The sequence below is a fragment of the Manis pentadactyla genome, chromosome 3 (genome assembly GCF_030020395.1).
Source record: "Manis pentadactyla isolate mManPen7 chromosome 3, mManPen7.hap1, whole genome shotgun sequence".
Taxonomy (NCBI): domain Eukaryota; kingdom Metazoa; phylum Chordata; class Mammalia; order Pholidota; family Manidae; genus Manis; species Manis pentadactyla.
The window spans coordinates 40,372,463-40,399,968 of record NC_080021.1 but is presented as its reverse complement, the minus strand read 5'-3'; the positions used below and the strand labels follow the sequence as shown (position 1 = coordinate 40,399,968).

Below are 27,506 nucleotides of genomic sequence, written 5' to 3'. Positions count from 1 at the left end.
TAGACAGTAACATAGGACCTTCAAAAGGTTTATGTCTTTATATGGACAAATCTCATGTCTATAAGCCTAGTAAAAAAAGCAATTGACATACATTACATATCACATAAAAATAATAACTTTTATAAATGTGAGTGTTTCTCAAAAAATACCTGCTTTGTTTTAAATTCGTGAAGTAAGCCATTTTTTAAGCTGGCTAAATTCCAAATTTTATCGGTCAAAGTCAATTCTTACCACTGGAACAAATAGGGCAAATTCAGGCTGCAGAGTCTTTTGAACAGGTATGTTTGCAAAACAGTCCGTTTGGGAAACATGTCTGTAAAGAATGCAGACTGACTCTACTGTCCTCAAGAAGCTGACAATCTAGTGATTAAGTCAGGTGTATAAACAGTGACTATAATACAAGCAATAATATTTGTGATCAAATAGATATAATGTTAAAAGTACTTTAGGAATATAGGAGTAGGTATCAAGCTGAGGAAAGGAATAGAAAAATTAGAGAGTACCTTCATGGAATTAGGTGTCCTTAAGTTAATGTATAAAGACACACTGGATTTGTGAAGGACTTACCCAGTGAAAGTGTGTTCTCAGCACAGGGAGTGCTGAGTGGCAGACAAGGGCCTGAGCTGGAGCAGTGGCTGTAGGGCGAAAAAGAAGGCACTAGAGGAGCTGGTGGCTGCTGGCCTGCAGATGAGGAGGAAGGAGGCAGAGATGACATCCAGTGCCCCGGATATGGAACACGGTCAGAATTTCTGGAGGAGGAACCACTGTACAAGAAAGAATCCCAGTGTCTTTGAAGTCACTTCAGACTTGAGTCTCTGACTCTTCCGGTGGTTCTGTGTACACTCTTCCTGCTACCTCTTCATTTGGTCAAAATCAGAATACATTCTTTGTATCTGAAAGCAGGCACCCAGCTTTGTTCCTTCACCCAGGAGTTTTCAGTCCTTCTGCTTTTATTTGCTGTCCTAGTAATAATTAAGGGCCCAGACTTGGACTGAATAGATACTTCAAATCATCAGAATCAACATTCCTATACATAAGGAGGTTCTTGCCCCTACCTGCAGGTAATGCTCGTTTTGAGCATGATATTCTTGGAGTTGTTTTTCAAATAGTTCTGTTCTGTTTTCAAATATTTATCCATAGAAGCAGTGTGAGTATTTAATGCTGAAAGGACATCTGTTCTGCTGGCCTGGCACCTGGCTTCTGAGGTAGAACTTTTTTTAGGTTTTAGTCCACCTTCTCAAAAGAAAAATTAGTTTTGACTCCAAGCAGATGAAGTTATCTGACATTCTTGTTACAAGTTATGTGAAGGTTGCTGAAGGGATTATGGCATGTCTTACTGGCAGGTTTTGGGGTATATTTTGTGTCCCCAGCATAAAAGGGCTTCCTTGTAATAGGAAGTCAACTCTCAAGAGCCTGCAAGTTTTTTGCACATTGCATTTCAAGTCCTTAGTTGTTGGGCTTTTTCCACAGAGATTCATATGCACACACAAAGCTGGCCCATGGCCGGGCTCCCGCCCGCACAGAGCTACTTGCCAGTTCAAAGAAGCAGGGAATGAAGACACTCATGCCCTGTCATCCATCGTTTTTTTTTCTATGAACCTTACAGCTGGATATTGAAAAATCTGGATTTGATCTTTCTTTCTTTCTTTTTTTTTTTTTTTTTGCTTTCAAGTCAGCTGAATAGCCTGTACACATGGATATTAAGAAATATAACCAGGAAGTATTGTGGTATTGAATCAGAGCATAAGACATTTGAAGTCAGCCATATTAGTTGTGTTTCTTACTTCTTTTTACTCAGATTTTGAATATTCTTTTTATAGGTTGTGTTCCTGATTGGCTTTGGCTGTGTATATGTGGACATTGTCCATCAGTGTGGCACAGTCTTCATCACTGTGGCCCCAGAAGGAAAAGCAGGACCTGTTTTAACCAATACCAACAGGTAGGCTTAATGATTATCCCAGCAGCAGTTATAGTAAGCTTTCCCATTATTAACTTGTAAACCTACTGTTTACCTTATTTTGTCATCCCTAGCTATACATTGAAACTTTTGGTTAATTATTGTGGAATCCATAGGATAGGGTTATGAGCATTAATCCTACCTATAATAAGTAGCAATATATCATCTTCCTTGGGTACCCCTTCCAGTTCTTCTGCGTGAAATTTAACAGACTGACTTACAATCTATGGCATGCATCTTAGAATTATCTGTATTATCATTAGCATGAAATGTAAAATAATACTTCTGTGTTCTCATGACAACCTAGTAATTAGGCTTAGCAATTAGAGCTACATTAACTGCTTAGAACCACATTTTCCTCCCTTAAGCTGAGTGTTGCCACCATTTCTTACAAACATAAACCAAAGAGTTAATATCCTTAATTTAAGAGAACACACATAGTTCAGTAGGAATAATATAAAGACAGCTCCTCCTTCCAGAAGTAAAAGAAGGTCACACACATGAAAAGAAAATTCTAGGAAGAGGAAATACAAGTAATGAAAGAAATGCAAATTTAAATAAGATATTATTTGTCAAATTGACAATAATGTTCCCTTATGTGCAGTCCTAACAGAAGTGTCAATCTTTACCATTTTCTGGAAAGCACTTTAGCCATATGTATTAAGACCTTTAAAATCCCTTTGGCTAGGAAATTCCACTTTTAAGAGTTTTAAGAATTTAAGAATTAAAGCAGTAATACAGAAGTAGGTAAAGACATGTGGAGAGAGAGATTTATCACATTACTAATTACAATGGCAAAATATTCAGAGTACAAATGCCCATCAGTAGGGAAATGGATGATACATAAATATACCATAAATGGTATAGCCACAGAAAAGAGACTTATAGGATTATAGTGGAATAGAAAAATGTATATGATAAATCTAAAATAAAACAAACGAAACATAAAATTAAATATATAAATATCCTTGTGTGTCATATGTACGTATATACATGTAAGTACATAAATGCACACATTCTGTCGCATGCACACATGCACAGAACATTCCTAGAAATAAAAAGAAAAAGAATTAAAATTGTTAATAATAAGTGATTATTTTAATAATTTTCTATACTTTAACTTTCTATAATAAGTATATAATCAGAAAGTTTATTATTAATTCTAAAATTAAGTTAAAATATAAAACAATACCAACTTTCATACACTGGTTTAAGCACTCTTTTAAGAAAGTTCCTTGCTTTTCATATATGGTTTAGAAACTCCTTAATGTGGACCCCACCAAACTACTATTAATTTGAATTTATAGTATTGCAAAGCAAGGTTGTATTGAATGTTTTCTTTGCCCAGAAGTATTTGTAAAAAATTAATAGTAACAAAATTGGAGACTACATTTTAAATTGCAGTTAACACAAAATTTCAAGCCTTTATAATTTTAGAAACATTTAATGTAGGTCAATAGTAGGACATTGTTAATGACAAGAACAGCAATCCATATATTCAATGGTAGAAATAAGAAAGGCAAAAATCTTTACTTGTATCCCCTTAATTCATTTACTTAACAAATATTTTCAAAGTGCTCAGTGGATACCGATTACTGTTCTAGGAATGGGATACATTGGTGACTAAAAAGACCAAAATCCCTGCCCTTGAGGAGATGATCACGTTCTTTTCTGTGTGGAATGAGTGGACACAGAGTAACATAATAAAAAGGAAATGTTATGGCACAGTAGAGGTTGGCATCCTAGAGGGACAGAAGCAGGGCCCAGGAAGAAGGACTGCATGTGCCAGGGCACAGGGACTGAGAACAGTCTGAGAAAATGGGTCCAGGGGGGCCTCACCAAGAAGGCGGCACTGGAGCGAAGACTGGCAAGCAGCAGGGGTGTTAGTGGCGTGGTTCCTCGCGGAGGGCTTCCCAGACAGACGGCACAGCGGCTCAGAGGTCTGAGGCAGTGGGCCTGGCTTATTGGAGGAGCAGAGAAGGGGCCAGTGTGGCCAACGAGTAGGTGAAGTGGGTAGTAGTGCCTGAGGCCAGAGGGGTAAGGGCTGGAAGGTGGGGGCACATTGTGAAGGGCTTAGTTTTAATTCTGAGTGAAATGGGGAAATCCTTGGAGCATTTTGAACAGAGAAGTGACATGATCTGACCTAAATTTTTAGATTGGTTGCTCTATTGAAGTAGACTGCAGAGAAGCCAGGTGGAAGCAGGGAGACCAGTTAGGAGGTTACTACAGTACCTCCCCCCACAGGGAGAGATGCCAGTGACCTTGACTACAGAGGCTTCAGTGGGAGTGGTATGAAGTGGTCAGATTATGGATATACTTTTTAAGGAAAAGCCAAGGGGATTTCCCTGATACACTGCTAAGGGTTAAAAAGAGAAACATCAAGGAGGACTCTGAAAAGTTTAATATAATCAGCTGGTAGCACGTGGGTGCCATTAACTGAAACAGGAAAGTCTGTATATAGTTTTAGGGGTGAAATCAAGAATTTGACTAGACATGACAAGTTGAGATGTCTTTTAGACATAGAAATGACTGTGGATAGGCAGATACATAAGCTTGGAGTTCAGGGATAGTTCTTGCGTAATTGTGACTTTGGAAGTCATCAGCATATAGATGGAGTGTCAAGCCATGACACTGGGTGAGATCTCCACGGGAAGTAAGTGAGGATGGGAAGAGAAGGGGCCCGAGGCCTGAGTTGGGCCCTGGGCACCTCAACTTTAAGAGGCCTGGGAGAAGAGGGAGAAACACAAGTGACTGAAGAATGGTGACCAGAGGCAGAAGAGTCCAGAGAGACATGGGAAGAAAGTGTTCCCAGGAGGAGGGAGCTGTTAACAGTGTCAGATGCCATCCTAGGTTAAGGGAGCCACAAACTGAACGTCCGTCATTTGCTTTACCTGTGTGGAGGTCACTGGTGGCCTTGAGAGTTGCTCTGATAGGTGGGATTGGGGGATAGCAGAGCAGCAGCCGGCGTGGAGCAAGATTAAGAAAGAATGGACAAGGAGGAATGAAAAGGAGACAATGTGTATAGAAAGTGTTTGGAGTTTTTATGTCAGGGCATCAGAAAAATGAGTGATAGTTAGAGCAGGAAGTGGGGTTCCAAAAGGAATTTTTAAGACTGGAGAAATGCCATCAGGTTTGCAAGCTGCCAGCAGTGAAGAAAAAGTGATGCTGTGGTAGAGGACTGCAATGCTGGAGTGCTGCCCACAAGGAGGTAAGCGCAGAGCGACATGCACAGCAGCCAGGTGTGCCCAGCAGGAGTGCGGGCAGGCCCCCTGGAGAGATGGTGCGCGAGCTGAGCCAAGGCTCCGGCCAACAGGCTGTGGTGGGCGTCCATGGTGTGAAGCTTTCTTCTGCTTGCTGTACTTCTTCAATTTAAGGAGTCCTGGTTATTTTACTGTGTTTCCTGCCTTGTGGTGATCATGATGGGGAATTAGCACACAAAGCCTAGAGGGATTTTGGAGTAAAAATCTGGTGTTGAGAGAAACACATACAGAAGCATGGCCAGAACTTGACTGGGAGCATTGCCCAACACCACTGGAGTGTGGTCAGCTCCATGTCCAGATATGATGTACTGAAAGCTGAAGTCTTACGTGTTTCTTAGGAGGCTCTGATGGGCCATCAGGAGGTGCTTAATAAGGCACCATCATCTAGAAGAGAAAGAATGCCAGGGAGACTAATGTCCCTTTCCCTTTCTCCTCTAGAACCCTGGAGAAGATTGTGACGCTCAAAGGGCTCATCACTCAATTGAGCCTGGTGGTCTTTGATGACCTGACCCACCACAAAGCATCATCGGAGCTCCTGAGGCTCACACTGGACGGTGTCTTTCTCCACGTGGCCCCTGCAGCGGGCCACCTCCCCGGGGATGAGCCTGCTGACGTGCTCTGTGAGCTCTACTGCGTGGAGGTCTACTGTGGGGACCTGCAGTTGGACAACCAGCTATATAACAAGTCCAACTTCCACTTTGCTGTCTTGGTCTGCCAGGAAGAGAAAACAGAACCTACTCCGTGCTCCCAAATGCAGAGTCTCTTTGTATCCAGCAAAGATTTGGAAGAGTACAAGAAAAATTGTTTTATCAAACTTTGTCTCACCTTAACTGAGGGCGAGAGCTTCGTGTTTGATATTAATGAGCTCAGTTTTGAATTGAAACCTGCCCGGTTATATGTGGAAGATACATTTGTATATTATGTCAAAACTTTGTTTGAGACCTACCTTCCTAGCAGCGACCCGGGAGGTCGCCCCACGAGACTCCGGAGTGGCACACAGGTGCTGCCCGTGCAGGTTCGACAGCATGCCAGGGCCTTGGTGAATCCTGTGAAGTTGCGAAAACTGGTGATACAGCCAGTGAGTCTCCTCGTCAGCATCCATGCTTCCCTCAAGCTGTACATAGCCTCTGACCACACCCCGCTCTCCTTCTCGGTGTTTGAACGAGGCCCCATCTTCACCACAGCCAGACAGCTCGTCCATGCCCTGGCAATGCACTATGCTGCTGGGGCGCTTTTCAGAGCAGGTGAGGACACAGGCTGAGGGGGAGCGATGAGCTAGAGCCTGGGCACAAAGGAAGCGCTCGGAGCTAGTGCCTTACTGACTTCGGTTCACAGGAAAGCAGTGGGGGAGGCAAAGAAGTGGGTCTTGCCACTAGCACAGGATTCAAAGCTAGATTCTGCCACTGCTAGCTGTCAGGTTTTAGGCGAGTTAATGAACTGACCCAAGACTGTGTCATCTGTAAAATGGGTTTTAAGAGTTCTGAGAGGATAGAATGAAAGTATATAAAGTACGCTGCATTTTGCTTGACACTTACCACTCAAGCAATCGTAGCTGTTACATTCACTGTTACGTAACAGAATATTTAATTCCATTTAGCAAACACTTCTTTAGCCCCATGTGGGTACAAGGCTCTCTATGAACACACTAGTACAGCCAGGAAAACTAGCCCAGGCCCTCAGCCCCTGGGCCTAAAAGAAATCCACCTCTAGGTTATTGGCTTTCTTCATTACAGTCAATGAATAGTTGTAGGTGAGAAATTCAGAGGATTTGTTTGCTCATAAGATGCATAAAGAGCCTTCTACCTACCCAGCACATCCCTGCCTGTCTAGACAGATCTCAAAAAGAAGGCTGTTGGTGTCTCAGCTTCTCCACAGACCTGAGATGGAGACTGCGGGGGGTGGTTTGCTTTTGTGTACAAGATGTTGTATGGGGGGTGCTGTGCACTGAAAGGTAAGTGCTGGGAGCAGAGTGGGCCCCGAGTACTCCATGGTAGTTGGCATCGGGGCTCATGTTCCTGACCTGAGTTCACTGTAAAGCAGTTCAGTTTGATTATCAGCCGCCCTACCTTCCCACAAATTCAAGCCACAGACACCAACCAGGGTTGGTCTTGTGGGCCCTTGCTGGTAAGAAACATGGAAGTCTTACTTTCTGAAAGTAACTGAGGAGACTTGTAACATGGCACTTGGTGAATGCAGATATGAGATTCACACTGTAGCAGTAAATGATCCACGCTTTTGTCATCCTGGTAAGATTACATTTTCTCCATAGTGAAATTCATAGAGTGGGTGGGGCTACCCAGAACTCTTAACTGAAAATGACCCGATGGGGGGCTGGGGGTAAGGAACCCTGCTGAAAGTGTTATTTTGAGAGTTTGCACAATAGTGAAGAAACTGTTAGGTCTTGTTAAGAAGTCATTTAAAACTAAGCAGTTAACATTTCAAATTTAATAGGTATATTTATAAATAATTTCAGAAACTTAACTCTTTTGAGCAGCTTTTCCTTTTAACACGAGAAACAGGCATGCACGTAGCTTTTGAGCTCTGCTCTGGGGCCTGGGAAGGAATAAGCCTCTGTCTGGTCCAGTTACCACACAGTGCTGAGGTGTGGGGAGCAGCCATATGTGTAATGTGCTGGCGAAGAAACTCCAGCTGTGGCACCAAGCGACCGTGTCCTTGTAGCCTGTGTGCTAAAAATGCTCTCTCTGTTTCATGTTTTTAATGAGCTTTCACAAGGACATTCTGTTTGGATTTTTTGTAATCCACCTAAAAATCCTCTAAGCTGTTGTCAGCCTCACTGTACACCAAGGCAAGAAATTCTAATATAGAGGGCCAAGTTTTTAGGGCCTGTTGGGAATTCTGTCACTAAAAACAAAAGCCTACAGACAATCTGAAGATTATCTGAGGAGAGCAGTGATGGAAAGAGCTGGAAATGGGGAGATAGTAGGTCCCCAGCCCGCAGGAAGAAGAGTCTAAAGAGAATGTACTGGCATCCGGGTAGGGCCGGCCTGGGAGCCGATGAGGTGCCTCTACACCCCATGCGGGCCAGGGTTCCCCGCCTGGGCCTGATCAGGATGTTCCTGTGGGATGGTCAAAATACCTGAACCTCATCTCTGGGGAAGGCTGTGGAGTCACCTTGGCGAGGTGTTAAAAGTGAAGAATAGTAAAGTAATCAGGAATGAGTGACTAACCCTACATGGCCTTTATGATTCCCTGGGGTCCCTCTCAAACCCAAGTCTCAGTTTGATGAGAAAGGAGACAGACAACCCTTTTCCAACAAAATTTCCAAATAAGTAAGCAAAAGATACATTTGCTTTTGGCGGAAAATAACTAAAGAAGAGTGCCCTCGGATACTTGCTGCCTTTTACTGTCCAGCTGAGGTAACCACTGAGTCGCAGCTCTGGCCCACACACAGCCCTCCAGTCCGGCAGTGGCCCTAATCCGGGAGATTCCACGGAGAGGCCACTCGCGCCACCCACTGTGCTGCCTGCACTGCCCCATTGCAGAGTGTAGCCCTCGCGTGGCAATAGGTGCTCTCCTTCTGTTATCTCTATGTGGCATCTTTGGAGAGAAGGGGAGTTAAGATGTTTCTAGACCAACCTTTTGTTTCCAGGTTGAATCTTACAACTATTTCAGACTAAAGAAAATCTGCTGTTTCTTTACCTCCCAGAGAGGGCCCTCCAAGGAGGAATAGTCCACAGCCTTCCACAATACCCTGCCTATTCACAGACAGAGTGGGCAGGCTTCAGAATCAGGTGCACCTGGGTTGGAAGCCTAGCCCGTGTGTCCAGCCAGCAGAGAGACTGTGAACAATCCCACATCTCCTTTTCCTACCTGCCTGTGAGACAGGACCCCCCAGGCTGGATCTGCCGCATCCCCCTTGCCTAGTGCCAGCCTGACCCTGAGCAGAGGCTCAGCCATGAGCTCATCTGAATTTATATAAAGGGAGGTAGTAGTACTTCTCGTGCACAGTTGCTCTGAGGAATAAATGAGTTGAATGCCTGGTACCCATAGGCCCTCCCATTTATAATCTTCATCTTCTGGAAATTATTTCCTCTTTAACCTAGTGTTATTCTCTTAATGTTCCAGTGAAGAGAGGTGGACTCAAATTTAAGAATGTCCCCCTGCACAAGGGCTGGATACCTTTCGGGCCTTGGCTTGGCTCTCGCACCCCTACCATCCCACCCCCCCAGGACCAGTGACTTGGCTGGATTTCTCTGCTACAAACTTGTCCCCAAGAACCTGCTGGCAAGGCCAGATTGGCTCCCACACTGGCCTGTCCCTGCCATCTCCCCATTCAAGCACTTTCAGCCCTAGGCTGAGGAAGTTGCCTGTCCAGAATCCTGCTCTCCTAAGCCCTTAGCCCTTGCCGGCACTTCTAGTCCACTGGGGAGGAGGGACTGTTAGCACCCACCCCAGGAAGGAAGGTGAAGGGACGCCAACCCACAGCCATGTTCCCACAGTGCAGTCGGGTCACTGAACAGCTTCCGGCCAGCCCCAGCTCAAATAGGAAAGCAGATCCAAAGCGCGCTTCCAGAGACATTTTCAGGGAACACTCCCCTCTCACTAACCTAATCTGTGTGTCCATGTCACTGAGGTTTGCACGAGTGAAGCTGGGACTGAAGGGGAGACATTTGTCTGGCTCCAACTCTGTTCCAAAGGGAAGCACTCAGCTTGGTAGGATTGGGAAAGATTAAAAGTAACTCCTCCATCCTTGTCAGAACTTTGCATCCCCTTTGCAACACCCCCTTTAGCATCTGGCCTCCTGCCCCGACCAGACATCTCCTCCTCATTCTGGTGTCTCCGCTGCTCCAAGGAAGTTGTAAAGATAACTTCCCAGCCTGCAAACACCTGCAGCTTGAGGGACTGCCTTTCCTTGGGTGGGTAGGACCATGTGCCCTGCTGCACACAGGAATGCACAAGGCTCGGGCAGGAAAATCGTATTAAAGCTATTTTTGAGGCTGCCAAAAGGATCACTTTGATTTATAAAGTATGAAAGTTTGCCATTTATGAATTCACAGGGAACGAGTTATTTCCCATATTTTGCTCAGAGGAGCTTATTGCATTCTCAATTCTAGTGTGAAAAACGAATTGCAGGGAAAATGGGTCACTTTTCTCATATGCTGAAAGTGCTATATTTAAGGTTATGGTAACCCACTCCCTTTGGTCTCATGCAGGCTGGGTGGTTGGATCTCTGGAAATCCTGGGCAGCCCAGCCAGTTTGGTGAGAAGCGTCGGGAATGGGATCGCCGACTTTTTTAGGCTTCCGTATGAGGGACTGACCCGAGGCCCAGGAGCCTTTGTGAGTGGAGTTTCCAGAGGGACGACATCATTTGTAAAGCACATTTCCAAAGGTAGCTATTTTGGTTCTTGTAATAATACCTTATTTTCATTCCTTCCCTTATTTTTTATTTCTAAAGAACATGTTAAAGTTGTCAGTGCATTAAGTTTGCCTCTAGCTTTGTTTGACTTTTTAGCTCACAGTGAAATGTTGGATTTGTAACAAAGCTCATATATAATGTCTTATGTTTTAAACAGATCACTACTTGCTTGTAGTGTGTGAAAATGTTTCAGAAACTTCAGAATTTCAAACCTCCCGTTGGGAGAACAAGGATTGGCTCAACTGTTATTCCATGTGATAAATGCAGAAATATTAAAGGTGTTCAGGACTTCTGCTAACCATCAGAAATCCTACACCCTGTTGCTTCATCACAATTTTTTTAATGTAGATACAGTTGTCATGACTTTCGTAAGGATATGGATACATTTTGACGTGGAAACTGATTTGGAGGCGAAAGAGCCAACTTTTCTCTGGCACGCCACGCAAACAGCGCCATCTTGTGGTCCCGACAATCACCAGGCACTGAAGCCCGCTGCTGCCCACGAGAATTCATGTTACCGGCAGTGACCTGGGAAGGAACTAACAAGGGCCATCTGAGTCCTCTTCTCTTCTCAAGGGGCAGGGAAAACAGGCAAAGGGTTTTTAATGTCAATAAGTGCTGCAACTCTGTTACAAGTGGCCAGGTTATAAGTCTCTAGAAGGCTCAAAAGAAGACTTGAGCTCTTGAGCTAGAAGGACCCACGGTCCAGAGGGGGGGGGGTGCTGGCAAGGGAACAGAAACAGCAATAAACCAAATCCAATGGGCAGTGGCAGGACCACTCCCACAGCTCCCAGTCACCAAGGAGGCCTCCAAGCTGAGCTCAAGGAACTTGCAGATGTGTCACTGGGGAATTTCTCACTCTTAACACTGAGTCTTTGTGGTTCTGTTGTTTTTATTTTAAAATAAGACAACCAACACCTGCTAAATTGAGCCCAGTGGTAATTTTAGCATACTGACTCACTGTTTTTTTACTCTTGTTCTCCCCTACCCGTACCCAAGCAAAATGTGTTTGGTCTGATGGTATGCGTGTGTGCGTGTGTGCATGCACATGGACTTTCTTAGGAAAACCAGACAGAATCATGGTTTTCGTGTGATTTATTTCCTTTATTGTCCTCGCTTTTTTCAGTTAATATCCTGAAAATCAAAATTGCACATATTCTCTGCAGCACAATGGTTAGTTCCTCAGAATGTCAAATGATAAAGCTTAGTGTCTTCCTTTACTGTGACTGAAGTAATAAGAAGGGAATAAATATTCCTAAAGTGGGAAAATTTCTTTAGCATCAGTCGAAAATTCATCAACATAACCTTAATGTTTAAAATCAGAGCAGGCAAATTAAAACCTTAAAAAATGGGTCTCATTGAGGACATCAAAACTAACTAGACCCCGACAGTCCAATGATAGTGAATGATAGTTCCACAGGAAACTCTCAGCATTTTTTGGTAACAGAAATTCTCATCCTAGCCCTTTTGAGGAGTGCCATCACCCTCATAAGCAAGTGTCAATCTTCACCTATTTCCTTAAGGCTGTTGCTCCCACTGCCCATGAGGAAGCCCCCGCCACTCACCACTTAGGCATGTCCGCAAGGCACAGGTGTGCCTCCAGCACCCCTCTTCCCTCTCCTGCAGCCCTCCAGGGACCACCATGTGACCAACCCATGTGCTCTGCACCCACAGGTACCCTCACCTCCATCACCAACCTGGCCACCAGCCTCGCCCGGAACATGGACCGGCTCTCGCTGGATGAGGAGCACTGCACCCGGCAGGAGGAATGGCGGCGGCAGCTCCCAGAGAACCTGGGCGAAGGGCTGCGGCAGGGCCTGTCCCACCTGGGCATCAGCCTGCTGGGTAAGAGGCCACCAGGACTGCAGGGACTGCGCGCTCCAGCTCTGCAGGCAGGCCGAGGGGCACGGGCTCCAGGGACTGGGGGTGCTGTGAAGTGTAATTCTTTCCTCAGGCAAAATTGAGGCTCAGAAGGATAAGGTGCCCACTCTGGTTCCCACTGTGAATCCCTGAGGTGCTGGAACAGGACCCCCTTTCTAGAGCCATCGTGCAGCTGTGACAGGCCATCCCAGGACCTGTCCTGTCAGAGATTTACCAGCCCAAATAATTTTGCTCTGCCTCCCATTGCTTCTGGTATAAAATGGGCCTCTGGCCTTAGTGTGGTGCCCCAAAAATATCATTACATAGCAGGCTACCTGGGCATTGGGGCATCAACACACTGATAGTGGTGCGCAGCCTCCTGGAGCACCCCCTCACTACCACAGATAATGCAGGTGCTTGCTTTTGTTTGAGAAGCACTTAAGCAACGTGCAAATGTCATGTAAACTTCAGTGAGGAGCCTGCTTTTCCTTTTATTTTTTTAAGAGTGCCAGATCAGCCTGACTCAGAGTAATTACCATTTGTCAGACAGCCAGATGGTATAGCTAGAGGTGAAGATTGCTACGGATATTTCCAAATGTTACAAATGTTTGAAAAATAAGTGGTTTTGGAAAAATCTATAAAAAGGAAGCTTCAGAGCTGAAATTTTGCAGAGCAGGATTTTCAAGGGTATCTTTTGTTTATTTGTTTGCAAAGGAATTTAAAACTGTATTGCTTGGCAGCATGCCTGCCGAGCATCTGAAGGAGTGTGCGTCTTCCAGAGATCAAAGTACCCCAAAGCAGGGAAAGCTAAGGTCAGAAAAGATGAGCTTGAAAGGATCTGTCCTCTCTTCGGTATGTAGTTCTATACACAAAGCCCTCAACTCAGCACAGCCAGCTGAGCCCCTGAGAGGAAGTAGTCAGATGTTACAAGTTCAGGTTCAGTTACTAGGAGTTGTTATAACATTCAGTGGTGTGGGGCACCATCATTGGATAACGCATGGAAACCAGCAGACTAATGAGCTGGCATGAAACTTCTGGGAAAAGGAGCGACCTTGAAGCAGTGGAGGCTGCTCCGGGGAAGGCGTGTGGTGTGAGGGTGGGCCTCGTTCCTCAGGAGCCAGCAGACCTCAGGCTGGGGTGTCCGGGTCCTTTCTATGTAACTGAAGGCAAGTGCTTATTTTCTCTGAATCTGGGTTTCTCTTTAGTAAATTGGGGCAAATCATACCATTATTAGAAATTATGATGGTCTGTCATGTGCCAGGCAGAGGGTCCCTGTTTGGTAAACAGCATCTCTCATTATTATGTGGTGGTAGCAAAGGAACTATGAGAATTGTGTGATTTCAAAGACTGTCCCAGCCAAGAGAGACATGTGAGCAATGGCAGGAACTTTTTCACTTTAGTTTTAGTTCAGGGGGTTAAGTTGTTGTACACATAGGAAATGACAATGAAATTACCTTGGGGGCCTTGAGTCATTGTTTGGGGACTGTGGAACCGCTTTTTGCTAAGAAGTGTAGGCTTTCTTTTCCCCTTCACTGGACAAAGAGCTTCTTTCCCTCCATCCAAGCTCTTCTTGGAGCTTACAGGTGCTCAGCAGAGGAGACATGAGCGGGCTGGCATGTGGCTGTTCTATCCAGACTCTTCCCACCCAGAGAAGCCCACACCCACTACCCAGCTTCTACTCTATAAAATTGTACCTGATGGTAAAAATTAGTTACATGAGGAGCCATGATGCGCCTTTGTGATGTCACCTTTGGGCATGGCTCCTGCTGCTGACCAGGGTGAAGTCTGAAAGCTTTGATCTTTGCTGTAGTCATCGTGTGTTACACATCCTCAGCTGTGTGAGGGAGTCGTTGAGCCTGTCTGTGGGAACTGCAGTGTGCTCACAGAGTCCCTGCACTTCTGGTAATTTCCAAAAACCTAGGAGTTCCGGAGGTAATGTAAATCCCCCCTCGGTATATACCAATCACACGAGCAAGTGCTGGCCTGAGCCTGGGGCCCTGAAAGCGACACTTCCAGCAGTGCACCGTGAGCCGGGCGGCCATTTCTGTGCTCCACAGACTTTAGTGCACAGTGGGTATCTCAACGTTGGCCCAAACCAGCTTCCTTTTCTCTAAGAGTTCAAGAACTCTCTGTATCCCACATAATAACTGCGTCATCTCAAAACGTCTGGTCCTAGAATGCCTGAGGGGTAGGTAGCAGGAGGAAGGGTGGTGAGGAGGGCCAAGCCCCATCACATGGGAAAGTATAGATTTTTCACCAATTAATCCATCCCCAGAAATGGTGTTTAAAACTGCTAAATGAAATTAAGTGCCTAACTGAAGTTGGAGCTATTACAATAGTTTGAAATGCATGCTTAGTGAAATAAGAATACTAGTCTTCTGCTGCTGCTTTTACAAGACAGAAACATTAGCGATCAGGTTAGTAAAGATGTATTTCAAGAGCACGTCAGAGCTGACAAAGTGCTTTCACTTGTGTCATCCCGCTTGGTCTTCAAACCTAGGCATGAATGAGGTGCGTCACTTGCCCAGATCAGACCTCCAGCCTGGATGAGCGCCTGGGCCTTTCCACGTGTCATGCACCCTGGAGGGCACCAAGCCTGCAAAAACGGTCAGGATGTGGGGAGACTGAACAATCGGAAGTTTCAGGGTAGGGAAAAAACACATTTCCCCAAAATGATTATGGGTTTACTGGGCCTTCTTGACTCTGCTTCATCCTCATGGGGATACTTCGGTGCGTTCCGAGGCACTTGAAAAATCAGAGGAAGTCTTTAGCTGCCATGCCCAGCCGCATCGCCCCGGGTCCGCGAGGAAAAGTGTCAGCCGGCCGGGCCCGGAGACGAGGCTGAGAGAGGCCGACAAGGCTCCTGGATGAGCTGCACGGCAGTTTTCGGAAAGCAAAGGCTTTAGAGAAACTGTTTAACCTGCAGACTTGGCACCAGGCTTGCCCGCACTTAGCAGATGTGTTCCCCAAGCCCCCACCCCCCTTTGCACCCCTCCCTGGAGTCTGCGCTGAGGGCGGATATGAGCTGTCGCAGCCCCCCTCGCGCTCACTCCCAGATGGAGGAACTCCTCTCGTGCGTACACGCCCAAGGCAGGCTGTCCGAGCTCGCGTCCCCTGGGCGGCCGCCTGATTTAGGAAGCGTTCCTCAGTTTCCCAGCAGCCACGCCTTCGTCCTCTCGCCCGCTCTCGGGACACCGCTTGGGGTTCAGCGGAGCCACCCCCGCCAGGGGACTCAGGGCGGGCCCCCGCCAGCGCCTGCAGAGGCGGCACGCGCGGGGAGCCCCCCGCCCCGTGGCCCTGTCCACCAGGAGCAGATGGGTCTGCAGTTAGGGGGGAACTCAGGAACCCAAGTGCTTTCTGCTTGGTTTGCTGATCTGTCGCCCCCCTACCCCAAAAAAAAGCTAGCTTCAAGCTGGACTCCCAAATGCGTTCCGCGGGTCTCTCTTGTCTCCAGAATGGTGAGCTGGAAGTGGTGTCCCAGCTTCGGCCTGTACATGTGTTACTGTGACTTTTTTTATTAGTGCCCAAAATAAAATTACGACGTGGTAAGGGCTGCCCCAAAATAGTCATCTAGACGGGAAATTTCCTAGATCAGTGACCCTGTGTGTTTTGCCTAAGGCCGGAGAACAAGTCATAGAAGAGGGAGGGAGGGCCCTTCTGGTTCCCTTGCTCTGAAGAAAGCCCTCCTCCAACCAAAGGGTAGGAAAAGACACACCTCCCCAGTCTCTGCTCTGCCCGGCGCACGTTAGCAGCCCTGGAAACTCCTGTCCAGGGCCCGCTCTTCCGTCCTTGCCTCACGTCATCACATCACAGCCATTTCCATGTGCCGCCCACCCGGTGGGCCTGACGCCAGCACGCAGGGTTGGGGACCGATTTCCACTACTTACGGCCTCAGAGCAGTTTGAGTATATGACAGTAAATAATTTACCAGCTGTGGGATTTAGCCGGATTATACTTAATAAGAGAGACTTCTGAAGCCCTAAGAGAAGCGCCGCTCCCGAGGCACAGCTGCAGACCCGGTGAAATGGCTGCTGTTCTCTCACGGCCGGTTCTCCAGCTCGCACCTGGTGACCAGTGAGGGGCCGGTGTGCGTGACAGGCCGGCTTTCCCGCTGCAGGGCCTGGCGCCGGGTGAGGGTACGTGGTCTGACGGCTCCTCCTCTACTTCGCGGACTCTAACACCCTGTCATGGCTTCAGGCTTTCCACATTTTGGGCTGCCCAAATAGTTTATGTATCAAAGCCACAGGAACTGAGCTTGCCCCGTGGCCGGTGGCTGGAGAAGGGGGCGATCAAAGGGAAGTTTCACTGTGATACCTGTGTGCACTTAGGCAGATAGAAGTTAGAGTCCTGTGTGGATAGGCCCGGTTTCCAAGGCTCCATGTGCCCTGGGCAGGCTAGGCCTGGGCCTGGCATAATAAAAGGGAGCAGGACTCTCAGTGATGTGACCACCTGCCCCACTCAGTTTTAATAATTTTCATGGAAATCTGCAATTGAGAAAAGACATTTCTACCAGAAATACAGGAGATGATTTAATTTATTGGTCAATTTAATACCCCAGTTTTTCTACTCTTAAATATGAAGACTTTTCAAAGAAGTTAGATGATCAAATCACACAAATTGTATTCTTTGATTTGATGCTGTTCACTTCAAACTGTGCTCTGAAATGATTTGAAGAGAAAACCCCAAGTCCTTGCCTCTCCCATGCACTGATGGCGGCCACCACCCCCAGCCTGTCCAGTTCTTTAACACCTCCCAGCTGCTCTGACTCCCGACCTCAGAGATGGGGAGCAAAGCATTAAGATTCCTCAGAGTGAAACCCAAGTGCCAAGGGGGTGCGGGGGTGCTGTGCAGCACGTGGTCACTGAAATGGCGATTCCTCTGCTCTCAATAGCCGGGGCACTGGGCCCACTGTGAGCAGCGTCCTCTGCTTTCTGAATCATTTCTTTAGAAGATTTGGGAAGTGCTGGTCTAGGATGGGAAACAGACCTGTTGCCTCAGGCCATTCTTAATCTGTCAATACAAAATTTTAATTGCTGTCAAAATTTGGAGGAATGGAATCCTTTACAACTGACCTGAAGAAACTGGCCTTTTGTTTTACTGAATTTTGTTCAATGGAATATTGCTTGGAATTAGCAGGTCATTAACTGAGACCTGGAAATTTCCATTTACCCAAAAGACTTTGCATTAGTGACATATGGAATAATGCGGTTTGACATGTATGAAAATTTCTACTAGGGGACTGTGCATTTTCATTACTCGCAGGTTTGAGTTGAAAATAGTGAATTCTGTTAAGACTTGTGATGATATTTTTACCTCTCACTGAGTTAGGGAACCTTCCATTCCATCACTAAGGAAACTGGGACTCACGAGACCTTTACTAGGTCACATCATTAACCCCTGAAAGTAAGAGGAGCAAAGAGGAAGGACTGGTAGGAGGCTAAAGGGTTGCCCTCTGGCTTGGTGCTTGATGGTTAGGGCAGAGTGGTTTTGCAGAGAGCTTTCTAAAGTGAAGGGTACATGGCCAAACCTCAGTTGAAGTGAGAGAATAGAATGTTTTTCCAATATTGGCAAAGGAAGGAACCTGTTTTATAAACAAACAGGATCAGTGAATAGCTTGGTAGTTAAGAGCTAAGATGTGACTCCAGCTCCTTAGACTCAAATCCTGGCTCAAGCATGGGACAGCTGCGTGACCTTGGGAAAAACTCCTTAACCTCCCTGTGCTTTAGTGGCCTTATCTAGGAAGTGAATATAAAAACCATGCCTGACTCCTAGGATTATGGGGATTAATGATCTCAGACAAATCAAACTTTTAGCAGTCCCCAGCACATAGTCAGCACTCAGAACAGATTAGCAAGAATGGGAATAATTACTGTATCAACATTACTCTCATTATTAAATGATTACTGACACATTAATATTAAATTATTATTAAATAATTGCTTTTATTATTGTTAAAATGGAGAACATGGTAAAGGGCCTGCCCCATCCAGTTTTTTCATCCTCCTGATTCAGAAAACTTGTTAGGCTGAGAAAGCTCGCTCACTTCCTAAAGAGCTTTTAGCTCTCCTCTCTAAACTGTGTTGCCCAGTTTCTGGAGAAAGGTGTTTGAGTGTCACTTTGGAATACTCTGACATGTTTATTAAATTCTGAACTGAACTTCGCAGATCCTGATGGTGATGGACCAAACCTCATCTAACAGTGTTTTGGAGATAATGTCTATCTTAAACAGCCCTCAGTGAACTTAGATTAAATAAATGTATAGTAAAGAACTTTATGATGAAGGTGGGGTTTCATTTTCAGTTCAAATAAAACTGTGTTTCCTGGCTGGTTTTCACTGTCTCCGGATGTTAAGCCTCAGCTCTTATTGGGAGCTTTTGTTGTTTTTCAGGTGCGATTGCTGGTATTGTTGATCAGCCAATGCAGAACTTCCAGAAAACATCTGAGGCTCATGCTTCAGCAGGACACAAGGCCAAGGGTGTTATCTCAGGCGTGGGGAAAGGAATCATGGGGGTGTTCACAAAGCCCATTGGAGGAGCTGCTGAGCTTGTGTCCCAAACTGGCTACGGTGAGTCTGGTGGAAAGCCTTCCAGGCAAGCTCAGGCATCACCCATTAATTTGCATTATAATACCAAGGATTTCCCAAGACAATCTAGCCCTTTTCATGGCAAAGGAATGACAAAAAAATGGAGATACATATGTAGATATATAGTATCTTTCTCACCACCTTAAGCTTATTTACACAAAGAGTAGAATTGTACTACTAATAGTAGATAATAATTATTATAGAACCAGGAATTAGTTGTTTTTATGTATGTCATATATTTTTACAGAACATTATTAATAAAGTAGACTTTAATGAGAAGTAATGGGTCGGAGGTTGAGAGCAGTATGTATAATATATGGAAGCAGAGAAGAGAATTACTACTTTTTCTGGTGAGCAATTTGAAAGGAAGAATAAGTTATAAGACAGGAAGGTGTCTTTAATTGACAATGTGGATGTACTTTGAGAAAGCGAGAGAGGAGCGTGCACTGCCCACAGAGCCGGCACTTGCATGGCTTTCTCACCTCATGCGCAGGCTGAGTCTCCTGCCAGTGGCAGTAGAGATGCGAGATCTACACCCGGAAACCCTTTCCCCCAAGCAGGCAGCTGGGGAGAACTTGGGATCTGGGACTACTCTTGCTTGGATGGTGGAACGCCAGGGCCGCTCCTCAAGACACGGCTGCGTACATGGGAGTGATGGGTGCGTGTGTGAGGAAGCTGCCCCTCCCACACCTGTTCTCTGCATTCTTGGCAGAGCACATTAACATGACTTAGAAAACAGGCGGCAGAACTGTTACCTTTTTACCTTAGTGTCACTGTTTTGGTCATTTGGGCTGTTTAGCTGGTATCAATCACTACAGGTAGGCTCTCCCATTTGTCAGACCTGTGAGCACCCCATGTCTGAATCTGGCCCTCAGGTCTGCGGAGTGCATTTCTCTGCAGGCATCCTGCACCTCAGTAGATCTGACAAGAGGCAGCCAGATCAGGCATAAAATATGTCTGAAAGAAGCAGTCAAAGACAAATGCCTGCACCCAGGCAACCATCCAGAGGGGTTCCTGTAAGAGACCACACAGGCACAAACACGTGTTTCTTCTTCACTTTACCCCTCGCCTCCTCCTTCCCTATTTCTGTCTCTCCTTCTGTGAATGACATTTTCACTCCCAGGGAAACTGACAAAAAGAACTGCAGCAACTAAGTAGACAAAGTTAAATGCTTCCTTATCAAATGCTTACACATTAATAAAAACAATACTACTACTTTTGCTGTAGACTCCAGTGAGTAAAGTCAACTCCTAAGTTGATAAATTCCTTTGGTTTTGAAAATGCCCGTTGTCCCTCACTGTGCATTTCCCAGGGCTGAGGAATTCTGCGTTATGTAAGAGCCTCTCAGAACAGAGCTTCACATGGCCTCGTTGGTTTCCATCACTCTTGTAAAACTTTTATTACCACACTGAGGGTTTTACAGACCACTAACTCTTAGTCTAATGACTGAGCCTCATTTATAAACATTTACAAGCCCCCAAAAGCACACAAGCTGTACCATCTTCAGTTCTGGTGAGTCTCTTTGGAGTCCCGCATGGCTGCTGCTGGGTGCCCTCATTTGGTGCTGGCACTGGGGAGAACGTGTAATAAACCAAGGCCCCCAGAGTGCTCATAAATGTATATGAATTCATGTTTAACAGCTGGATTAAGTCACTTAAATACTGTCTCTAGGCAGACCATGTGCCTTTGTGTGCATCTATGTGTTGTGTTTTCTATTATCTGAGCAGCCACAGCACAGATACAGAAGTATTGTACGATTCAGCTAGGAAGTCAACCAACAATTGACTTTTTTATCACATAAAAAATGATGTGTAAGCTGTTGCTCAGGACCAGCTACTCCCAGGAGCATTATGCTTCCTCTAACTGCCTATCTATGCTTGGACTTTTAGCTCATTCAGATTTCAGTTCGTAGTTAATATTAGATCACCAGGATTAAGAGCACTGCGTTATCTATACACTTGTTTCCAAAGATGTAACATCATTTTAGGTCTGTGGCATTTTATGGATGGTTCTAAGCAGATGACATCTCTGTAGCATAGAACTGTTTTCCAGAAAACAACTAGTAAAACTCCCTTACTTCTCTTACCACAGGTATTTTACATGGAGCTGGACTTTCTCAGCTTCCCAAACAGCGCTACCAGCCAAGTGATCTACATGCTGACCAGGCTCCAAATAGCCACGTCAAATATGTCTGGTAAAATTATCTAGACGCCTGTTCAACTGTGCATGCGCACTGTATGTTAACAGGGCCTGGCTTGCTCTCAAGCTGACAGGCCATGCTTCCCAGGGAGCCCAAGAGGAATAGCCTCTTTCACATTTTCAGCATGTCCAGCAGCACAGGAGTGTCCTCGAGCCAGGGAAAGTCTTCAGGGAAAGGCTGCAGAACTCCCCTGCCCACAACATACCACTCAGGGAGGGTGCACACTGGCCGAGAAGCCCAGGCCTGCAAAAGGGTCTGAGACGCCCTGTGAACCAGCACAGTAACTCAGGGTGACATTTCTAAAGGGAAGAGAAGGAGCTAACCAGAGCCAAATGGAAAGCTTTGTCCCCAAGAGGATCTGGATTCTTTTGATCAGAATTAGTTTGAGAATTAAAGTGACAAAATAACATTTCAAGCTGAAATTTAGTAAGCAGATTGGTAAGGGCCCTTTGCCCTTGGGAAACATTGTGTGGGACTGCCCCTGTGCTTGGTACAAACAGCACTGCTATGTGACCATCTTTTCCAACCTCACTCCTGGCCTTTTCTCTTTGGAAACAGGAAAATGCTGCAGTCTCTGGGCAGACCAGAGGTCCACATGGCCCTGGATGTGGTTCTGGTGAGGGGCTCAGGCCAGGAGCATGAAGGGTGCTTGCTGCTGACATCAGAAGTGCTCTTTGTGGTGAGTGTCAGCGAGGACACACAGCAGCAGGCCTTCCCCGTCACAGAGATCGACTGTGCACAAGACAGCGAGCAGAGCAACCTGCTGATCATGCAGCTGAAGCAGCCAAGAGTGGCTTGTGATGTGGAGGTACGTTTCAGAAAACAGGGTGCCTGCTAGCTGCCGGCCAAGTTGAGACACTGGTGTCAGACAATGGTGAGCCCCCAGCCTCTGGAGGGGCTGCTGGAGACCAGGAAGGCTGACAGAGGGAGGAGTGAGCAAGGCAAGTGGGCCATTGCAGAGGGGGTTGGGAGGCCCCACCCCAGGTGTGCAGGTGAGCTTTCATGGGAGAGCCCAGCCGTAGGCCAATGAACTCATGGCCTGGGGTTAAGCTACAGTGTGGACTAAACAAGGCTTGGTTGTCATGGGGCTGTGATGAGGGAGTGGACAGGACAGGACAGTGGAGCTCCGAAGTGAGCAGGTCTGTTCTAGGGCCAGGATGGAGGCAGCAATTCCATGCAACTTCTCCACAGAGCAGGCCCGTGTCTGCACGTGGCCTGGGAGTGGCTGCAGCAGTCCACGGGGGCAGGCGAGGACTGCCATAGAAGTGAGAGGTATCATGAGTGAAACAAGTGCAGGCAGTAAGCCAGACCTTTGCAAGTTCACAAACCAGGAGGCCTAACTCCCTCCCGCCCCCCATTCCCACAACACTGTATGTTAACAGGGCCTGGCTTGCTCTCAAGAGAAGCCCAAGAGTAGTAGCTGTTCTCAGCATCTCAGGCAGCACAAGGGCATCAGCAGTCAAAATTGTGTGCATAGATGCCCGGCCTGATGAGTGGCCCCAGGAAAGGACAGCAAACCAGCCTCCAGCAGGTCCTGCCTGATTCCTTCATCGTTTCCTTCCTGGTATGGGAGCCTGTGTCTCCCTCACACCACTATTTGGGTAACATTATCTGAGAAGATGGAAGGCAGCCAACCACAACAACTCCGAGATCTCTCTGGTTTCTTGGATCATAATCAGTCAGGCTGTAAGCTGGGCTTTGGCACTAGGACCACATTGCCGTTTCAAGTTGATGACTTTCTGGGAATAAACAGAGGTCAGATGTCCAGGCTGACTTTATTAGATCTGCCAAAATCTTCTGATCCATTTGACAATAAAGCAGTGGTGTTCTGGCTACAGGATTTGGCAGGGGGATATTATCATTATCTTCAAGTCCTCAGTCCTTGACAAGAAACTTCCAAGGCCTTGAGGCCAATCTGTGTCCATCGATAGTCCTTAGCTGCTTGGGAAATATTTCACATCTTAAACTGAGACTGGAGATTTCATCTTTTGCTGTGAAAACTGTCTCTACAGTCTTCCAATTGTGATCCTCCTTTTTGGCTTTTCTGCTTAAGGTACTGTGGAGAATTCTTTCTGGTGAGGAAGAGCTGTTTCTCTAAGTTCCTGAAATGTTATCTGGAGTCACCACCCACAGAAGTTGCCCAGGCTGACTGGACCCTGGGATCAGAGACAGAAGCACTGACTCCTGAAACCATGCTTGATGCTGGTTTTCCATTGCTGTTCAAGGACAGCAGAGGGTTGGGGTTAACGGATGGCTAAAACAGTCAGGACAGATGACTGCGAGCAGAAATTCTGCAGGGCAGCTATAGAGCACACAGCAGCACCTGGCACTGGACAGGAAGGGTAGCTTGCCAGTACACCTTCAGCCTCCAAATTCAGCTACTCGATTACTTTACCTCTCTCCTTATCTCCTCATGAGAAAATAAGAACAAACTGCCCCCTTCGTCCTATGTCCAAACCCTAACTTCCCCCGCTCACCCCATGGAACACCTAAGCTGTAGAACAAAATGCTCATCTCTTTTGTCTGAGAGGCAGCATGCACTTCCAGGGGAGTGCTGTAACCCAGCGTTTCCAAAATGAGCGAGGGCAGCTCCCCAGCGGCACTGCCCAACAGTGGGTTCTCCTCAGTTGCTGTGCTCATGCCAGTGCACCCCAGCCTGATCCACAGGTGTAAAGCTGGGTTAAGAAGCCTATCCACTGTGTTCCAAGGAAAACTAAACAGAATTTTAAGATCTTTACATAAAATGGCTTTTTGTGGTTTTTTTTTTTTTTTTGGCTTTAGAAGCAAGGAAGCACAGCTCCTTTGAAATTTTGGAAGGAATTAATTTATAGATGACATCATTCAGTATAATGTGTCAGGATTCAGATTTTTTAAAATCAGCATTTGCTTTTCTTGGTTAAATGCAGCCATTTTTAGAGTAATAATTGCTTAATATGCTTGGCACATTACTGAAGTCCCTTATGAGAAGCTCAGAATGAGTCAGAAGGTCAATTTATTCCTTGGCCAGGTTCCTTTCACAGCACGGGTTTTCCTGTGCTGCTGTTCAGGAGGAGCAATTAAGACTTTGTGTATTCAAAGCTTTCCAGCTGAATTCTGACCCCATCAAATGATATCATCAGAGCTCTGGCTTTTGCATGGTGGTGCACAGCTTTCATCTGTCAGTGAATCTTTAGGGGCATTTATTTTCTTTCCTAAGCTTTAAAATCTGAGGCCCAACCTCTAACGCATGCCCTCCTTATTTCTCTGGAAGGTCCCTTTATTCTATTTACCACCCCACTGGCTTTCCACAGCTTTTAAGACACTTGTGGCTGTTTCTCTGCCCTACACAGAAATGTATAGAAATTCTTTACATTACTGCTTTGAGAATTAAAAGGTCATTGTTAAATGTAATTTTTCCAGCATGGTCTTGCCAACATTTGGTAGGTAAAAACCACTGAAAAGTCAATGGCTTCCTGAGGCCCACGGATCAGTGGCTTACATTGGAAACTTCCTACTCCACTTGATCTACACACTAGATAGCCACAGAATTTCAGGATGGGAAGAATTTATAACTCCAACTGCCTTTGATGGGTGCTTTCTCAGAAAATATCACTACAAATTTAGGTAGTATATCTTAGTTCTCCTATTTGAGTTCCACTGAAGATGAGCCAGACTTTTATGAACCATAAATGTACTTTACATCCTCCCTTTTATTTCCATAAAAATTTCCCCTTCCTTTGCCCAGCTTTTTATTTTCTCTGGCTTTAAATCCTAGCATTTATAAAAACAGAAAATGTTACAGCTCAAAAGGTATTTTTTTTAATGCTCTGTCCAAAGACACTAGTTTGAAATAGGTGCTCTTCTCCACTTTTCTGTGAGACTGAAGAGGTTCAAGGAGACAGGCAAATGGAGCTTTTATATCAGGGTCCTAAGTTGATTAGTTTAAGCAGAGGAAACATACTTTTCTCCTTTGTTTCTGGGCTTGTTAGTAAAGAGCAGTGACAAGATGTTTTAATAGTTAATGAGTAAAATGTTATGAAATCTACTTCAACATGGGAATTTTGTACATCACCAAATGCTTAGTCAAAGGAGGCTGTCCTGAGATTCCTGTGCAGAACGTCTGTTATGCTGCTGAAACTACAGTGTTATCGTTGCCACAGCTCAGAGGACAAATAAAAGGAAGCACTGTTTGGGGTAAAATAGCTTTATTAGATGACCTAAAAGACATGATGTACAAATGTGTCACGGCACAAGAGAAGGACTGATTTTGTTATGGAAGGGAGTCTCATTACCAGTTTGCAACTAAAGAGTCTTTATTTTTGGATCCCAGGTGGACGGAGTCCGTGAGAGACTGTCTGAGCAACAGTACAACAGACTCGTGGACTACATCACAAAGACGTCCTGTCACCTGGCTCCCAGCTGCTCTTCCATGCAGACACCATGCCCTGTAGTGGCTATGGAACCTCTCCCCTCCACTGTGAAAACATACCATTATATGGTTGATCCACATTTTGCTCAAGTCTTTGTTAGTAAATTTACTATGGTGAAAAATAAAGCCCTGAGGAAAGGCTTCCCTTGAGTCCCAGCTAAGGAACTGCAGCTGTGCAATTTGTTTTTGAAAAAGAAACCAAACTAGCGCTAACATCTGATATGGACACAAGGCCAACAACACTTTTCTATAGTTATAGGTATAGTAATTTTCTAGCATCTTCTAAAGTTAATTCAGATTCTTTCTTATCCCTAAAATTAAGAAGATACTTTAAAATGGAGTGATAAAAAACACATTCCTTTCTCACCTGGGAACAACAATTAACAAAATCCTAGTGTTGTAGTCTTGTCACACAGAAAATGTATATTCTTTTTTGCTCTATAATGGTATTTGCTAAAATGTTGACTACAGTTAGAATCTTTTATATAATTAGGCTCTCTCTGCTATAATGGAAAATGTGGTCAGGCTTTAGAATGGGAACTTCACTCCCAGTTGTATCTGTCTTTAGGATGAGACATGATCTTTGCCTTATACCCTCATCTGCAAAGGTTTGGATTCTTCAAATTAAATTAAATGCTTAGGATTTTGTTTAATTGAGTAAATCTGTGACTTAAATGCAATGCTATCCTTTAATTGAAAGCTGCTATGTGTAGTTCTTATAGTTTTTTTTTAAAGTCTGCATTTTACTGAAATTTATAAAATATTTTGACAAACTGTCAGATACACTGTGGAAAAAATGTCTTTCCAGTTTGTTTTACTAGGCAAACTTTTAGATTAATCTTGTGTCTACTGATGAAAATAGACCCAAAGTGCTCAGGTGAGTTTCTTTGTTTCTGTAAATAAAACATACTGCTAAGCACTCCCTTTGACAGGCCCCTGTGGAAAGGGTCTGAGGATTCACATACCCTGGTGCACCACGTACGCTGGAGCCAAGAACACCGTCAACCTTAACAATGAACCAGTCCAAGTAGTTTATTTTGCTGAACTGACTTGATCAAGCCTGATACTATTTTTCATTTAAGGATGGGTTTGGCTCAAGATCCTGGGTCACCAAGTAGCTTCAATATTCAGTAAATATCTCACACACTGATTAAAACATATTTTTACTGATTATATCAAAACCTGGGCCTATAATCTGTTACCTACAACTGTGAGATGCTAGGAAAACTCAGTTTCAAATGCCCACTGATCTTTAAGTATCACATATTATTGGGCATAAGAACTCACTGCATAGTTGTTTCTGGAAGAGACTTAATGGACAATTCAGGCTGAGTATAGAAAATGGTTCCTCCACTAGTCTGCTGTGTCATACTCATTCAGGAAAGTGACAGTTTGGTCAATTAACTTCAAGAATAACTATTTTTAAGAATGTAAATATTCTTGTATCTTCTACGGTGATTCTGCATACTACTTCTAAGAATTGTTAAATAAAATTGTTTCAAATAAAAGGAATCCTTGAATTACCACACATAAATGTGTATTACCACATATTTTTAAAGTGCAGGTTTTCACTGATAACTAGGTTTAATTAAAACTGCTCATATTATTAAGACAAGAATTTTGCACATGAGTTAAAGTTTTTGTTATCCTAATAAAATGGAGAAAGGTCCTGTTAGCTTTTCATTAAAGCAATATGGGGTAAAGAACTTTAAATTTCAACTGTCTATTCCATCTGTCTGGTTGACCAACAGGGCTACCAAGCAGTAACAATGAAGCCCACGGACCTATTTTATTGAAAAAGAGTCTCTATCCTTTCTGAAAGCCCACAGTACAGACATGTGGTCTCAGGACCAAGAAACT

General features: G+C 45.2%; 1 protein-coding gene across 4 annotated transcripts in view; it reads left to right on the top strand.

The window, feature by feature from the left end:
• VPS13B (vacuolar protein sorting 13 homolog B) overlaps window positions 1-26,706 on the top strand; it is an 876,251-nt gene extending 849,545 nt beyond the window's left edge. For all 4 annotated transcript variants that reach the window (XM_036876002.2, XM_057497864.1, XM_036875982.2 and 1 more), the window contains exons 55-62: window positions 1,821-1,939; window positions 5,656-6,461; window positions 10,392-10,568; window positions 12,270-12,440; window positions 18,844-19,020; window positions 21,130-21,232; window positions 21,797-22,046; window positions 25,548-26,706. In XM_036876002.2, coding sequence (XP_036731897.2) covers window positions 1,821-1,939; window positions 5,656-6,461; window positions 10,392-10,568; window positions 12,270-12,440; window positions 18,844-19,020; window positions 21,130-21,232; window positions 21,797-22,046; window positions 25,548-25,796 — 2,052 coding nt within the window. In that variant the 3' untranslated portion in view covers window positions 25,797-26,706. The remainder of the gene's footprint in view (window positions 1-1,820; window positions 1,940-5,655; window positions 6,462-10,391; window positions 10,569-12,269; window positions 12,441-18,843; window positions 19,021-21,129; window positions 21,233-21,796; window positions 22,047-25,547) is intronic.
• The last annotated feature ends 800 nt before the right edge of the window (window positions 26,707-27,506 follow it).